This window comes from Carassius carassius, chromosome 5, assembly GCF_963082965.1.
Source record: "Carassius carassius chromosome 5, fCarCar2.1, whole genome shotgun sequence".
Lineage (NCBI taxonomy): Eukaryota > Metazoa > Chordata > Actinopteri > Cypriniformes > Cyprinidae > Carassius > Carassius carassius.
The window spans coordinates 35,664,405-35,682,828 of NC_081759.1; the positions used below are offsets into that span (position 1 = coordinate 35,664,405).

The 18,424-nt window shown below is 41.6% G+C and overlaps 1 protein-coding gene across 2 annotated transcripts in view; it reads left to right on the top strand.

The window, feature by feature from the left end:
• gas2l1 (growth arrest-specific 2 like 1) overlaps positions 1-18,424 on the top strand; it is a 34,749-nt gene that overhangs the window by 11,488 nt on the left and 4,837 nt on the right. For both annotated transcript variants that reach the window (XM_059550955.1, XM_059550956.1), the window contains exons 2-4: positions 8,370-8,477; positions 15,071-15,167; positions 15,841-16,150. In XM_059550955.1, the coding sequence (XP_059406938.1) occupies positions 8,370-8,477; positions 15,071-15,167; positions 15,841-16,150 (515 nt within the window). The remainder of the gene's footprint in view (positions 1-8,369; positions 8,478-15,070; positions 15,168-15,840; positions 16,151-18,424) is intronic.

Here is an 18,424-nt window from a genome sequence, read left to right on the forward strand (position 1 = left end):
TCTCGCCAGGTCCACTCTGGACCCAGAGCCCAGCCTACAATCTCCCCACGGCACGAGGCATAAGCCCGAGCCCACCGATGACCGAGAGCCAGAGAGCATCCCGTCAGACCAGGTGCGAGAGCCGGCGACACTGCCCACCACGAGGGAGCAAAATATGGAGCGCCAATTGGGTCAAAATGAGGGGGTTTCCAACGCACCTATGCCAGATCTTCCGTTAAGCCCAGGAAGGGCTCCTGAACCCCCGTTAAGCCCAGGACGGGCTCCTGAACCCCCGTTAAGCCCAGGAAGGGCTCCTGATTCCCCGTTAAGCCCAGGACGGGCTCCTGTTCCCCCGTTAAGCCCAGGACGGGCTCCTGATCCTCCTTTAAGCCCAGGACGGGCTCCTGATCCTCCTTTAAGCCCAGGACGGGCTCCTGATCCTCCGTTAAGCCCAGGACGGGCTCCTGATCCTCCGTTAAGCCCAGGACGGGCTCCTGATCTTCCGTTAAGCCCAGGAAGGGCTCCTGATCCTCCTTTTAAGCCCAGGACGGGCTCCTGATCCTCCTTTAAGCCCAGGACGGGCTCCTGATCCTCCTTTAAGCCCAGGACGGGCTCCTGAACCCCCGTTAAGCCCAGGACGGGCTCCTGAACCCCCGTTAAGCCCAGGACGGGCTCCTGAACCCCCGTTAAGCCCAGGAAGGGCTCCTGATCTTCCGTTAAGCCCAGGACAGGCTCCTGATCTTCCGTTAAGCCCAGGACGGGCTCCTGATCCTCCGTTAAGCCCAGGACGGGCTCCTGATCTTCCGTTAAGCCCAGGACGGGCTCCTGAACCCCCGCTAAGCCCAGGACGGGCTCCTGAACCCCCGTTAAGCCCAGGACGGGCTCCTGATCTTCCGTTAAGCCCAGGACGGGCTCCTGATCCCCCGTTAAGCCGAGGACGAGCTCCTGAACCCCCGTTAAGCCCAGGACGGGCTCCTGAACCCCCGGTAAGCCCAGGACGGGCTCCTGATCCTCCGTTAAGCCCAGGACGGGCTCCTGATCCTCCGTTAAGCCCAGGACGGGCTCCTGATCCTCCGTTAAGCCCAGGACGGGCTCCTGATCCTCCGTTAAGCCCAGGAAGGGCTCCAGCCCCAGAGCTTACTCCAATGCCTGCTCCTCCAAAATTCCCACCCTCCCACCCACTCCTGCCTCCTCCTCCGCTGTCGTCTGGCTGCCCCTCTGCTCGCCCTCAGCCTACCATCATTGTGGTGCGAGCTCAGCGGGACCGCCATCCTCCAGCGACGCCTTGGTCGGCGTCTCCCTCACCTCCGCCTCCAGCCTCTGAGGCCTGGACTCCGCCTCGGCCCGTTGACCCGTCTGCTCCACCATGGCTCCTAGCTCCTAGCTCCTTCCTCTCCGCCGTGGCCCGGCAGTCCGCAGGCTCTGCCTGGCTCCCTCGTCCCTCCGGCTCAGCCTTGGTCTGGCGTCATCCTTCCTATGCCTCGGGACTCCACTCCTCCGGCTTTGCCTCGTCCCTCCGGCTCCGTCAGGCTCCTTCATCCCCTCGGCTACACCTCAGTCCTCGGTCACTCTGGCCTCACCGCGGCCTTCCGGATCCACATCGCCGCGTCAGTCACCAGAGCCATCTGTTCCGCCTAGGATCTCCGGCTCCTCCCCGTCACCCTGGCTCTTCGGCTCTCCGTCTCCGCCTCGGGCTCCTCCTCCACTTGCTCCGTTGCCGTGGGTCGAGTCCCTGGAGTCAGTGACCATTCCTCCTCCATGGCTCCTTCCACCGTCGGCCCCACCTTGGGCCGTTATGGCTGTGGCCTGGGTCCTGCTGGGTACCTCCTGCTTCACATCCTTCCTGGCTCCTCCCTCCGTCATCTCCTCCCTGGCTCCTTCCTCTGTAGTCCCTGTCTGCTGGCCCCCTCCTGGGAGGCTGTTCCCACCCACGCCTCCCTTTGTTGTTTCTACGGTGCGAGGACGCACCTACCGGGAGGGGGGAGTACTGTCACACACCTGGACTCATTTTGTGTGTTTTTGCCCCTGTGACCCAGTTTCTGTCTTCCGTGTCAGGTTTGATTAGTTTCCAGGTGTGTCTCTTCATTTCCCCATGTGTTCCATGTCCCTGTTAATTTAGTCATGCCATCCACCTGTGTTTCCCCAATTATCCCTTCTACTTAAGCCTTCTCCTTGCAGTTCTGTTTTGTCGGGTCTACTCGTCTAAATGTCAACTTGTCTACTTGTCACCTGTTATTTACGACTCACCTTGTTTATGTTTTATTTAATAAATCCTTGTTTTGTTTATCCCTCGGCTCCGTGTTCCTTCCAGCAGCATAAGCCGTGGCAATTAATTCAGTTATATATATATATATATATATATATATATATATATATATATTACTGAATTAATATCTTTCAATCCAATGCTGTGTCTATATATATATATATATATATATATATATATAATTTTCTTTTTTTAATTGCAGTCAGCAGAAATAAATTCACTCCATGATTCGCTGATTCAAAACCTTTTTTAGAACTTCATAAGTACACAATTTGTAATTTGTATTTATTTTAAAGTACTGTGTACACTGGCGATTTTCCATTGATTTAATTTTTAACACTTTTAAATTGCATATTAAAAAAAATGCTGAATAACTTTAACAGTGTTCATTTAATTTGGCGCAGAAGTTAATGTCAACTTCGTCAGCCCTGTTCATTTTCATATTTATACACTCCCAGCAGGCGTGTCCTCTCCTGCCGTCTCACTCCTCCTTCATCAGGTGTTCATCTCTTTCTGTCTGCCGGTATGTTTTTCCCAGGAGATGCCTGCATCCGTAACAGAGAGAGCTCTGATAACTGCAGTCGTATGACCGTTGTCTCTTATCACTGTTTCCATAGCAGTGTGGAACCAGCATTTTCCCATTCTCAGCGTTGAGTCTATCAAAGCTACATCTCACCAACTGCTCTGTTTGCACACATTATATGATGCCGAAAGTAGACATTGCTGGGGAAACAGGCATTTAAATAACGTCTCTATGTCTTGTATTTAGCAAGGGTGTTTTCTCAGTTAAAATCAACAAAGAAATGCTGTGAGAACGTCACAGGCGGTCTCTCTGGTTCTGCTAGACTGAATGGAAAAGCTCTGTGTAAACTTGATTCTCCTTCAGTCTATTGGTTGGAGACTAGGGCTGGACGATTATGGCCTAAAATCAAAACCTCGATTAATTGAACATTTTATCTCGATTACGATTAATGAACGATTATTTTGTTTCTGTTTTGTTTTTTTGCCCTCATAGTTCACTGACAAGGTTTGTACTGTAAGCAGGGCCGTAGCTGGGGTTAGAGGGGCCCCGGTGCAGGTTGTACCAGTGGGCCCTGTTTGAAAGTGTTTAATTTGTATGTTCGTTCTGTTTATTTGTTTGTGCTATTTACACAGTGTTTAAGTATTTTCAAGTTTGTAAGTGTCCAGGTACAGAAACCGAATAATTAAATGTAAAATAGCACTGTAAAAATTAAACATACAGTCAAACCAAAATTTATTCAGACACCTTTAACATTTCTCGCATTATCAGTTTATTTGCTATAGTTTAGAAAATGGTAATTAAATATGACAAGAACTCCGAGTTAAACTGTCAGAACAAATTCATCTTGCTTATATCAGATAACTTTAATAGAAAGATATGTAATGGATTACAATCAAACAAAACTTCACACAACAGTCAATACTTTGTTGGCCAATTACCAAGCAATGATTAATTGTGTTCAGTCTGTGGTGTGAAAAGGTTGCATTAGCAATTCTGCGAAGGAGAGCTCAGTTCAGTGTTACTGTGTCTGAGACACGGCTCTCTCTCTGTATGCGCACCGAGCACAGCGCGAGTAACCAGCTGCTCAGTTCAGCTTTTCTGCGTCTTGTGTTTGAATGCTTTAAAGTTTTTTGAATGGTTAAATTGGCAAGTGGCAAGGCTTAATAACACGTGAAAATGATACGCTTTAATGACGACATGCAGCAGCATTGTCAATGCGAGTGATTGCGTGTGTGAATTAGTCATACTGTCTCTATATTATTGTGAAGCTGTGGGTTGTAAATAACCTAGTTCCTTCAAAATTAGAAAAATATGCTATAATAAGTTTTGAGATTCTAAGCTACTTTAGTAATAACTCACAGGACAGCGCTGATAAATAGTTTTTGCGTTCCTCTGTGTGCGCGATCTTCACAGCTAATGTTCACGAACATGGGAGCTCGATATAATAATACACATCCGACCGTCTAATCGCTTGAATGTCTAAACCATAAAACAAATACAACTGACAAAGTTTAGTGAAGATGCAAGGCTCACCGCTCGCGCGCCATCATTATGTGTTGAACCGGCGTTCACCTCCGTGTTTTGCTTTTATGCCACTGACAGGCAGAATCATGTGGCTACACACACGGTAGTATGCTTTTAAGGGGGAAGTATTAACAGGATTAAAAAAACAAAATAACCGACATGGGAAAAATAAGTCGGTTAGAGGTTCTGAATTTCGGTTTTGATTACTTTTCGATTAATCATCCAGCCCTAATGGAGACTTTAAACAGTGCATCTAGCTTAAAGACTCCAAATTTCTCTAGCATTTAATTGTTTTCCCTGAAGTCCATTTATAATGTTTGAAGTCCATTTATAATTTTACAGGGTTTCTAGTAATACTCAGTGACTGACTTTTAACAACTATATAAAAATGTCTAGCTCTTCTAAAAGAAACGCTGAACATGGTAACCTCAGAAAGCTTGCACATTTACATACAACAGATTAGTTTTTTGAAGGTACAACATGAGTTTGCTCAACTACTGCTTGTGTGAAATTTTACTGTAATAGTCTGTTTTTGCTTTAAGAATGTTACAGTATATGTGAGTGGGCTTTGTTATGATTGGCTAACCTCTTCACATTTAAAACGAATAAGAACATTTGTATGCAGTGTTGATGATGACTGGAAGCATTTTGGTTTTGTCACCTCATTTGTTTCTGGTATAGATATGATGTAATGGAAAGAACCCATAAAAATCACGAGAGGAGATCTAACAGTTGTGTATTACCACAGATATCTTTAAGGTGGTCACTGCTTACAGACTTTCCAGAACAGATGTCTAGAGAAAAAGAGTGAAGCATAAGAGAGGCAAACACAACAATTCAGAGAGAACAGCAGAGAGAGTGAGTCTGTATTACAGCTCATTCTGCTTCTGTGGTAACTGTCAGACACATGCTGCCTAAAAAGACACGACGATGGGTCTAATTATAGAATATTCCAGCTTTAACCCTCTAATCTTCCACACAGGCCAATAATGTGGAATATTAAAGATATTCATAGCAATTCTAGAGCCTACAAATTTAACTACAGTCAATCAAGTCTCACTGACTGTGTGGCAATAAATCTTCTCCATCATGCCAGCAGAAGTCTGCTGTCTTTCATCTGTAAAAACTCAACTGAATTTGCCTGTGTAGGAAATAAGGATGAGTTTTCCATGTGTTTGCACAAGCAGTCCAACGGAACAACACAGAGCCTCCAAGTGTACAGTCGAACCTTCCCACACTTTTAACTGTAGAAAACTGCACAGTCTGGTAAAGAAAATATACTGCATACTATATAAATGTGCATAACATAATATAAATAATAAAATAATGTTGCATTGAAAAATAATATGCAAAACACGTTTTAATTAATTATTAATTTGAAACCTTTTCTTTTTATATTGGCCTGAAATACAACACTGACATGAATTTTTATTAGATCTGCACACATACACATTGCAATTTAATTTAATGAGTGTCTGTATCTTATTCATCCTTTCTGAAATGGCTTACTTTTAACATTGCTGCTTGATTTACCTTCTGGACTTTTCACTCTAAAACAGAACATGTGCATGCCTCCATTACGTTACGTCACTCTCTTTCACATCAATAATTATGTTGTATGTGTACGTTGTATGTGCCTTTGAGTTAATCATTGGGCAAGTCCCAGATCTCATCAGGATATGACGCAACTTTAGGGAATGGCTCTTTGTTTCTCTATTTGTGCTTTAGAGAGAGTGAGAGATAGATGAAGAAAGAGAGAGACTATTTGTTTTCCTAAGGGAGTGATTCAGTTAAGGTGTGACAGGAATTGGAAAGGTCTGGCTCTTTCGGTTAGTCAACCTTAGGAGCTCAGGAGTCAATAACAGGCCATCCCATGATGCATTGCATATAAGTTACATTCTATCCATTCACATGCTTACACACGCTCCCAGCATCCTTGAAGCAAGGTTAGGGATGTGACTCAGTGTTTCTCACAGGAAACTGCTTCCGTTCAGGTGCTGGTGGACATTCAGTGGAACGTTTGTCTCGGAGTGTGACTAAATTACTTTTATAATCTGCCAGCAAACAGCTGAATACTAAAGAATGACTCCATGTTTGTAAATATATCTGAGCTCATCTCCTATGTGGAGGAGATATGTACATAAATATAATACAAAATATTTATTGATTCTTTTATCTATTTATTTTTCGTATTTATTTACTCACTGGGTACCGAAGTACCAGGTCTTTTGACAAAACTAAGTAGGAGTTTAATAAACTTAAAACACATGTAGACCATTCAAATAACATTAATTCAAGACAAAGAAGAAACAGAAAATGAGGGCTTATAAAAAGAAGTCAAACTAAAGAGCAAACAAAATGATTAATATAACACATGTGGAAACTAATGAATGAAGATTAACTGATGAGAGTAGGAAGTTAACCAAATGAGGAAAGACAGGAACTAAACAGAAACCAACCCCTTCCGGAAGGCGCAACCCGCGCCATAACAGCAATATCGGGGATGGGGGACGGGAGCCCTGGAGGCTGGTGCAGGACAGGATCAGGGCATAGACAAGGAGAGCCTCAAGGGCGGAGCAGGAAGTTCGGGTTGCCATGGCAGATCAGCGGACTTGGAGGCCATGGCGGATACTCTCTGGCCTTAGCCGGCTTGGCCACAGTTATCTGCCCCAACCCCCTAAAAAAATCTTCTTGGGGAGAACTAGGTAATCTGGGGGGCAATCTGGAGGAGTGGTCTTTGGAGGGGGCTTTCGAGGAGTCTGCTCTGGGGGCCGCTCTGGAGATCGCTCTGGGTTGAGGATTGGAGCCATGTAGTCTGTCGACAGTGCCATGTCCAACAATGTTGAGCCCATGGCGGCTGGCGGGCCTGAGTCAACGGTGGCCGGCCATCTTGATTTCCAAGCAGCTGGCGATCGATACTTCAAAGCGGCCAGCAATCCTGGGCTGAGGACTAGGGAGGAGCTAAGGAGAATTAAGGGATACCTCGGTTTGGGCAGGTGGTCGGAGCCATTGACAAGGTATGTGGGGGTTCAGAGGGAGCTGGACAAGGTGACTTAATTATTGACTTCTTCCCCCTCGAAGTCGGAATTGTTCAAATAGAGGACAAGATTAAACAACTCGAACAGGGTAAACGCACAAGTGGGAAGATCACAGCGAATTATATCCTTGTCCAACCTCAGCTGGAAACACGCACCAAACGAAGAGTCGTGCCAGCTCACCTCATTGGAAAGCGTGAGGAATTCCTCCACATATCTCTCCAATGTCCGACCACTCTGCCGCAGCGCAAACAGTTTGTCCTCAGCCGTCATTTTCAGTCTGTAATCGTCCTGGATTCTGTCTGGTGGTAGTGGTTGTAGGAAAGGCGCACAACAGAGTGGAAGAAAAATTATTCCTTTAATAAGCTTCAACACGTGTACCATTTGAATAACATTAATTCAAGAAAAAAAGAAACAGAAACTGAGGGCTTAAAAAGAAGGTCAATCTAAGGAGCAATCAAGATGATTAATATAAAACAGATGGAAACTAATGAATGAAGATTAACTGATGAGAACTGGAAATTAACCAAATGAGAACAGACAGGAACTAAACAGAAACCAACACGTGACATTTGTATTTGTGTTGTATTGTATTTTTATTTTTTTGTTTAGGAACCATGCTACAGTGCCCAAAAATCATTTAGTAATACCATGCAAATTTTTTGTCCTTTTTTTGTTGGTGTAATAAAAAAAAATGCTATATTGTCTATAAAAATACATGGAAAGTAAGATGTTTCTTTACATTTATTTTTCTTATAATAGGTAATAGATGGATAATAGATTACTTTTTCTTAAATACTGGTCAAAGTAGTTATGATTCATACAGGCCTGTATTTACAATTTGCAAGCTTCATACTATAGAACTGGCTTCGGAATGTATGTTGCTTTGTAATGTATCTATTAGCATTTATATTAATCTTTTTTTTTCTATTTGTTATGTGATTAAACATTTGTTTGTTTGTTTCAATATAAAACGTTTAACCATGATTGTCTACACACTTTATGCTATTTGTTTGATAAGATTTTATAATGTGTTTTGTAGGTTCGGGAGATTCTGGGCCAGTGTTCCTGTCCGTCACAGTTCCCCATGACCAAAGTCTCAGAAGGGAAGTACAAAGTCGGAGACTCCAGCGCACTCATCTTTATCAGGGTACATCTTTAATTGACTCACCAGTTACTCATTCACCTGTCTATTCTCTCAAAACACTGAGGCACTGTCTTTTTCTTTCTTTCCTTATTACTTAAAGCTGAAGTTTGTCTCTTTTTTTTTCTTTAAAATAGATTGAAAAAATTCTGAGCTGAACTGTGTATTTTTTATTTATTTATTATTATAAAAAATTCTGTTAAATGTTAAACGTAGGTTGACTCAACCAATACCAATCAGTTTGAAAAAATTATTATTTTTGCTATTTCATTTGGTGACGCAAGTGGCACAGAATGATACACCTCACTTTCTTTCATTACAAAGTTCTGTACAAATGCTGGTGTCACACCCACAGACATCAAGCCATCGATTTTGTTATTTACTTTTTGAACCTGCACTGCTGTGTCATTGGAATCTTTAAAATTCCCAGAATAGAGGTCAAACTATAATAATTATAGCTCCATAATAACTCATCCCGAGGTTTGAATGGTGTTTACACAGTTGCCAGGCTGACCTATTCAAGACTTAGCCTGTTATCCAACTTCATCTAAAAGCACCCACACCCATTCATACTGCAGACAGAAATAGAGACTTGTGTCATTTCCTGTTCTCTTCCAAGCTCTCTGGATAGTATGTGTGTGACCTGGTATATGCGTATTTACATGCACTTTATGCATGCATCTGTGTTTCTTTAATATACTGTTGGGTCTGCAGATTTTCACTCTCAGGTGGAGGAAATTTTAGATGGAATTTTATCTCCCTCAACTGAATTAGTTTAACTCGATGTAGCCTCATTCTCTGCTCTGTTTTTGTACTGTATGTGTGTGTGTGTGTGTGTGTGTACTTTTTTGTTGTTGTTATTGTTGTTGTTGTTTTTATAAAAGATGTGTGTCTGCAACTTAGCTGGTGTTGTTAGATTGAACCCTTTTATTTACTTAGATTATAATTATACATAGACCCATCATCCTTCTTCAGCACAAATGAATGCTAGCAGCACAGCGTGAGGTGAAGCAGAGGTCATTCACATGCCCAGCTCAGCTCCCCTGTGTTGACATCAGTGAAGAAGACAGAAGGTGAAAAGCAAAGAAAAACGTCATCTGTCATCTTCTGGATGATCACCTTGTTAAGAAGCTCAGTGCTGAATTTGATGTTGGTAAACTGAAAGAAAACCTCTCGAAAATTGCTCAAATCCCTGCCAATGAAGACCTTGGCACAAAAGAACATTCACTTTGTTTATTGTAATTACGGTTTCAGCATGTTTCCGCCTGTTGCCATGGTGATGAATCCCAAGTGCTTTTTGAAGGGCAGATGATTTTGGCTGCCAAAGATTGCAGCACTCCCATTGGCTAAAGTAGCGGTACAAAAAAAGTCATTTGTTAAGGCCTAGTGTAACAACAAATCTACCCCCAGTTACATTTTCCTAAAAATTTACTTGGGGTGTCAACCATGTCACAAATGATGATGATTCAAAGTCACAGTGTAAATGAAGTAGTTTTTTTTTTTTTAAGAAGTCTATTATGTAATATTAGTTTTTAAATAAACTGTTTCTGTTATCGGTTTATTGTAGTTATTTCTCTTTGTATTATAATTATGATTACTAATGCGGATTAATAGAATGTACATTATTTTGTGTAGGGCTGCTACCTGTCATCTTTATGTGGAAAAGACGTCAAAACAAGCAGAGAACTGTGCAGCAGAATTACAGCCCTACATATAGTTCAGTGTATGGATTAGCTTGCATGTGTTTCAGTTTCTGTATAAATGAGGGCTTGTGTAAGTTTGTGCAGGTGGGCACTGTGCCAGCCAGCAGATGTGCTCTCTTTTCATGGCAACAGCACACAGACACTCTTCACATGATCATTCCCTACCATGTGCTCAGCAGATGGATTTTAGCAATCCTAAAACTCTAAAGAGTTTTATTGCAACAGGTTCGAAGTACGCAAGCAACAGCAGTGAAAATGTGAAGTGTTTTCCTGACTGAGTGATTTTCTGAAAAAGAAATCAATAGTGTAGTGTCGGATTTGGAGGTGCTGATTCTCATCCCAGCTGCTTCACACTCGGCTGCAAACCGTCCCAGTGCATGCTGAAGGTCCTGGCTTGATGAGGCCAACACGACAACATCATCCGCAAAGAGCAGAGACGTGTTGTCACCAAACCTGACCCCCTCCGGCCCCTGGCTGCCCTGCCGGAGTCCAACACGCACCGGGAACAAGTCTGACTTACTGCTGGCAATACGAACCAAGCTCCTGCTCCGGTCGTACAGGGACCGGATAGCCCTTAGCAAAGGGCCCCGGACCCCATACTCCCGGAGTACCCTTCACAGGCTGCCGCGAGGGACACAGTCGAATGCCTTCTCCAAATCCACAAAACACATGTGGACTGGTTGGGCAAACTCCCATGAACCCTCCAGCACCCTGTAGAGGGTATAGAGCTGGTTCCGTGTTCCACGGCCTGGACGAAAACCACACTGTTCCTCCTGAATCCGAGGCCATGGTCCTCAGTCGGAAAAGGGTGGCTTGCCCTCTTCAGTTTGGTGGAGAGTTCCTGCCTCAAGTGGAGGAGTTTAAGTATCTTGGGGTCTTGTTCACGAGTGAGGGAAGGATGGAACGGGAGATTGACAGACGGATCGGTGCAGCTTCTGCAGTAATGCGGTCGATGTACCGGTCTGTCGTGGTGAAGAAAGAGCTGAGCCGCAAGGCGAAGCTCTCGATTTACCGGTCAATCTACGTTCCTACTCTCACCTATGGTCATGAGCTTTGGGTCATGACCGAAAGGACAAGATCCCGGATACAGGCAGCCGAAATGAGCTTTCTCCGCAGGGTGGCTGGGCGATCCCTTAGAGATAGGGTGAGAAGCTCAGTCACCCGGGAGGAGCTCAGAGTAGAGCCGCTGCTCCTCCACATCGAGAGGGGGCAGCTGAGGTGGCTCGGGCATCTGTTCCGGATGCCTCCTGGACGCTTTCCCGGGAAGGTGTTCCGGGCGCGTCCCACTGGGAGGAGACCACGTGGAAGACCTAGGACACGCTGGAGAGACTATGTCTCCCGGCTGGCCTGGGAACGCCTCGGTGTCCCCCCAGAAGAGCTGGAGGAAGTGTCTAGGGAGAGGGAAGTCTGGGGTTCTCTGCTTAGACTGCTGCCCCCGCGACCCGGCCCCGGATAAGCGGAAGAAGATGGATGGATGGATAGTGTAGTGTCTTATCCTACGTTTCTCTCTGTTCATCACAGAAGAGCTAAGAAACATGACTAAAAGGAGGGCAGTTTCTATGCTAAATCTCTTCCATTCCCTCTCTCTGAAGACCAGCTGAGCGGGGTTGGATAAGGCAGAGTGTGTTTCAGAGCGTGATGTCTTTTTGCTCTCTCTCCAGCTCTGTCATTGCGTGTTGTCATGATAATGAAGGTGGATGGTGGAAGTGTTGTTGGCCAGATCTGTTATATAGAGTTATACGACACGAGGGCTTGAGCTTATAATAATCAGCTGACTGTCATGTAGTTCCACCTGTATTATTATTGGCGTTTGAAGATAGTATTATTGCCCATACTGAGGGTTTGGGATTTAAACAAACCCTACTGATTGTGTCAAGTACTTTACACATACTTTACAGTTTTGCTGAGTGATCAGGCTTATGATTTTTACCTGGTGAACAATAAAATGGTACAAAAAAAATAGACTTGCATTGAAGACTTGGGGATGGGCTTCTTTTGTCTTGGATCAGTAAGAAACCACACATAACTCAATGGGCATAAACTAGCATCACCCCTAGGAACTGCTTCTTCTGCATGGCAAGCAGAGGTGGGTAGAGTACCCAAAAACTGTACTCAAGTAAAAGTAAAAGTAAAAATCTACTCAAGTAGTTAGTTACTAGTTACTTTGGGTCATATATACTGAGCCTATTTTTATTTAGATATATAGATAAAATGTATGTGTGTGTGTATAAATATATATATTTCATCAGCCTTTACTCAAGTCTTCAATGTCACATAATCCTTCAAAAATCATTCCAATATGTTGATTTACTATCAATGATGTTCTTTTTATCATAATCCTAAACAAAATGTCACAGGTTCCAAAAAAATATTAAGCAGAAAAACTGTTTCCAGCACTGGTAATAGATCAATATATTAGAATTATATTTTTAAGGATCATGACTCTGAAAACTGGAGTAACAGCTGATGAAAATTCGGATTTGCATCACGAAATAAATTATATTTTAAAGTATGTATTATATATGTATTAATAACCTCTGACACAGAAGAGAGAAAACTCCTCGCATGACCGTTAAGTTACAGAACATCTGTCTGTTTACTTAACAGAGGTGTCATGCCATAACATATTTTTAATACGACAGACTTTATATTAAATGTGAATTTAACATTGAAAGTCAATGTGATATAAAAACTGCTAATAATCTTTCATTGTTCATAAAGGGATCAAATAACATTTACATTATCAAAAATCATTTTCACTGACAGTCTAGAGTTCAGTCACTCTCAAAAACTCCCATCAAAATCACTGAAACTGTTAACACTGTGAAATCAATATCTTATTTACAGATTCGTACACACATCTGCACTTTGTTGTTTCTGACGAGAGAATTTGCCAGAAAGAGGTATTCAGTCAGTGAGCGGGTGAAGGAAGAACCGGAATTTTAGCGATGACTCATCTGAACACCTCTAATTGGCCATTGCATTCATAAGCTCAACATAATCGTGTGTGATTGGTTATAATGCACAGCTCTGTAAAAACGCGCCTGTCTCTGGCTCAGCGCCAGCCAGCGAACGTGTTGCCGGACGTACGATCATTATCGTATTTGTACAATATTTTTTACCTCTGTACGATGTACGATAAATTATGAAAAAAATCCCATAATGTACGATAATTTCAGAATTTTATGAAAATTTAAATGATGGTAGTTGCAGTCATAGGGCTTCTTTACTCATACACGAAATCGGCTCATTACAGACACTCTAAATGCGTTCGTGTGCACCTCAGAGTTTGTTAAGAATGCAGGAGGGTGTCCTGCACTAGTTGCGGTCCATGACAGAAAGAACCCCTTCAACATCTGGCAACACGCAGGATTCCGATGACAGCGGCTCAGATGTGGAGTTAACTGCACCACGCAGAAACAGCTAAATTCCTTCTTCACTGGATGCGACAAAGCAAGTGTTAAAAATAATTTAGATATGTTTTAATATGCGCCACGCCGGAGACAGTCACTGAAAGTAACGGGATAGTATTTTGTCTCACTGCTTCCGTCCAACAATATGCCTTGTTATCTATTGTGGTAATTTGCAGGTCGTGTCAAAATGTTGTTGGTTTAGAATAGATAAATAACTTTTTTTTGACTCGTGTACAATAATTTTCTTCCAAATATGATAATTTTGAACTTCTGGTACGATACTTGGGCATTTCCAATCTGGCAACACTGCAGCGAACACAGATCTGAATTTAGCAACTGACTAGCTGAACGTTCTCACGCTGGTGTGATTTTATTAATATTAATAAAATATTAATCGGCTATTTTATGTCTTTTGGAAGCTGCATTCCCTTCTGTTATAAGTCACACGTACAACAAACTAATGTTACAGGTATCGTGTACTGTAATCGAATGTAGCCCAAGTTATTACCTGTTGAACAGTAGACAGCACACGCGGTGTTCATCTAATAAAGATCTTCATCGCTATCAAATAGCCTTTGCAGATTTGCTTTCAATTCAGTGCAGTTCCATAGCCACGTTTTCAACGCTGCTGCTGTTCTTAAACGTTACAACTTTGAGTGAACCACTTCAGTCGCTCAGCGCGTGCGGCAGGGAACTGAACGACTCATTCAAACTGATTCATGAACCAATTCACTCGTTTGCCAATTGATTTGATCAAGCCTTTGAACAGAATTGACTCAAAAGAATGAATCATTCGCGAATGAGCATCGCTCATTGACCAGAGAAAAGTAGACGGCGCGTTTGGAATAACCTGAAGCATTTATAATATTTATTGCATTAAGATAAAGTAACGAGAGGAGCATCGCCCACAGTAACGAAGTAAAAGTACAGATTTTTTCCCAAAAAATTTCTCAAGTAAGAGTATAAAGTACCCATCTTTAAATATACTCCAAAAAGTATTAGTTACCCAAAAAATTTACTCAAGTAAATGTAACGAAGTAAATGTAAATCGTTACTACCCACCTCTGATGGCAAGCATTATTCTTCTTTAGAAAAATTTATTTTGTTAATTTGTTTCACAGCTTGACACTTTTACAAATACACAAAAAAACCCTTGCAGATCTAACCTCTACTCATTTCTTACATTGTACTGAACAATAAACTATAGGCCCACTTCTAAAGTGTAGCCTGTTGTACCCAATCTTTTACTACTCTCTTTTTTTATTTGTCAAAACTTATGATGATTATCTTCCACTGAATCACACTTCCGTCTGGATTTTTTTAACCAGCTGTTTACATTTCTAATGCTACAATCATGAAAATTATTATAATTTTTTTATAATCCTTTACTCAGATGCTTGTAAGGTTTATAAATTGGTTGGTTGATGTTAATGTGTGTGTGTGTGTGTGTGTGTGAAAGGTGTTAACATCTCTCTCTATGTAGGTGTTACGGACTCATGTGATGGTGCGTGTGGGTGGAGGTTGGGACACACTTGAGCATTACCTCGACAAACACGATCCCTGTCGCTGCGCTGCATTCGGTGAGATCACCACTTGTGTCACTTCCTGTCTCTGAGCTGTGAGACTAACTGGAATTTTTCAACACTACATGTTGCTCACGCCTGATTGTTTACTTTCTCACAGTATCATACAATCAAGTTATACGAGTTTTTGTTTCTAGTGTTTTGTGTTTGATGAAGGTTATAATTCTGTCTTTGGGCTTTTACAACAGACTGGTAAACACTAACTCAGATCATATATTAATATATTGCAATATTCTTATATAATCCATATATTGCCATACAACTTACTGAAAAATATACAAACGAATTTGCTGACCATGGCTGGATTTATTTAATCGAAAATACAGTAAAACAGTATAATTATGAAATACTATTACAATTTAAAATTACTGTTTTCCTCTTTAATATGTTTTAAAATGTATTTTATTCCTTTGATGGCAAATCTGCCAACAGCCATAACTGCTGCCATGTAATGTATCCTTAAGAATAAAAGTATTAATAAAAAAATAAAAAAACGTTTAACCATACACTTGAATAGCAGTGTACAGTACCACACACATTAACTGGCTTTTTTCCCAATTTATTCCATTCACATGTGTGTTAGGTTTAAAAACACTTATGTTGTTGAGGTTCATCATCTTTCTTGTGAATATTAAAAGAGCTGAATGATGCCTTCCTTTGACCTCAACAGCTCACCGGTATCAGCAAGCTAAAGCGAGTGGCCAGGGTCCTCACAGTAAGAGCTCCAGCGCTCACTCCTCCCGCTCCACAAGCCCAGGACCTCACTGGCGCAATGAGGGCATAGCACCCTACAAAACCTCCGACAGGCGCTCTTTGGAGCCTGTGTTGGGCGCCACGGTGCAGTCCTCTCCATCACGGCCTGGCAGATCGCACCATGCAGCTGTACCTGTGGAGATGGAGACTAACACAGGGCGTCCCGCAGCACTGCTGCCTCGACCACCACGAGACAGATCAGAACCACGCCACTTTAATCCTCTCAGGTCAGTGCATGTGTGTTTGGGTGTTAAGCTGTGTGTGTGTGTTTGTGTGTGTGTGTGTGTGTGTGTATGCATGTGTGCATGTTTTCAGCTGCTTGGAAAGTACCTAAAATAGAAAAGTACCCAAAATCACACTGGAGTCAAAGACACCTAGAAAATGAATGTGAAAGTCAGATCTTGTTTCTTTATCTTATTTATTCTTATTTAAGAAAATTGGCTTGGGATATATAAGAAGTGTAAACATGACTGCTCTTGTAAACACTACCTAAAACAATTCATACATTTTGTTAATATACATTTTAAGAAAGAAAGTATATATTTCATAATGTATTATTTTTATTAATAATATATATCTTTTTTTTTTCTAAGACACGAAAAAGCTAATACCTTCTCCAGACGGAAAGAAATATGAATAGTAATAAAAAGAGAGAGAGAAAAAAATCACAGAAACACTAAATGCATGCATGGATATGGAAAGAATGCAATCCATAAAAGAAAAATGGAAGCTTGAAGCATTATGACCGGGACACATGCATGATTATGTGTTTGTACAGTTGTTTTGTCTGTGTAGATCCCTCAGGGTGTCTGCCATTTGCTCACACTGACCTAGTTAACTCAAAACAAATTATAGCTCTCTGCTTGTGCACTGTACCTTCACAATGATCTGCGTCTAAAAGCAACCGTGCACATGCACACAAACAAATACACACACACAAACACACAGATTATTGCAAGCAGATTTGAACTAATCCCAGGTGACATTGTCCTGACATCTATCCTCTTCTTGTCAAGTTTGTGACTCCCCCTTGTGTTAGAAAGGAATAATTACAAATTTATAAGGAGACAATCACAGTGTTCTCGCTGACTAATTATGCAAGTGATAACATGTTTTGGATAGATCAGTTTTTTTCCAGAGCAAATGGACAGCTGTACATATTTGTATTTTTTTCTTATTTTTATTTTTAACCTGAAAATGAACGTTTAAACATGACTATAAAAACTCCATGTTATGAATCACTGCACACTTAGAATGGTAAAGAAATAAATCCTAAACATCCTGAAGATTCAAAAGGTTCTTCGTTATTTCAGTCAGATGGCATACGTCAGTGTGTGCAGCCAGGACATTGTATAACTGGACCATGAACAGCTTGCTGGTTTATCTTGGCTGTGTGCCTCAATTTCCTTAGGCTGACTAATAATGCAGGCCAAGCGTCAGAGCAACACACTTTAACACTTGCACTCCCAGAGCTGCAGGTGAAGCAGACTGGATTACTGAAGATTAGGATAATCTCAACCCCCAGGTCTGTCACTGCAGAAACTGCTCAGAACATGGTTTATGCATCTTATATTACAGAACCGGACTCTCGGGGTGTACGTATTTCACTTTCTTGTCTAAATAAGAGTGCATTTGAATAAAATCAAATGAGGGCAGAATAGGCTAGCACTTTCACTTCTACTTAAGTGTATTTTAGGATCTGGAAGTTCTACCTTTTTAGAAATGATTTTAAAACAGTGATTTTTAGTGTTTTGCCTCAGTGTACACATGCCAGTCTTTAAGGTCAAAGAAAAGAGTTGTCAGTTTTATTCTGAACTTAGTACTATAAGTTTAAAAAATGTGTGTACAGAAAGTGTGTCTGTGTGCACGTGTTTGATAATGCCAAAGGATGAGTAATCTCTCTCTCGACATTTCTATGTGATGGCTTTCTTTAATCCCAGAAAATAGCTCATGAATAAACAGCCTTGCATACAGTTCCCTGCATGCTTGGTACAGATTCTCCATGTTGTCAAAAGTTAAAAGTATCACATAAAATCATGGAGAAAATCATGAATTTTGTAACTACAGGTCAACTACATATCAACTAAATCTCAGAAATTTGCAACTACATGTCTACTATCTCTCAGAGTAGACTGTTAGGGTAGGTTTAGGGTTAGTGTTAGGGGAAGGTTTAGGCTTAGTATAAGTTGACAATAAGTTGACAAAGAAAGTGTTAGAAGATATTAAGCAGACTGTCTACTAATACTCTACTAACTACTAGTTGACATGTAGTTGCAAAGTTACTTACTGCTAGTAGAATGTCTAAAGTGGACTATCAAAATAAAGTGTTATCAATGGAAATGATGTTGATTATTAATTCTAACCAAGATACCCATTTTTTTAATTGATCAAAATCAAAGTATTAAATTGATCAAAAATGACTAAAGATTTTTGTTCCCCAAGAATAATTTTAAATAAATGCTGTTTTTTGAATGTTCTATTCATGTAAGAATCAGAATGTT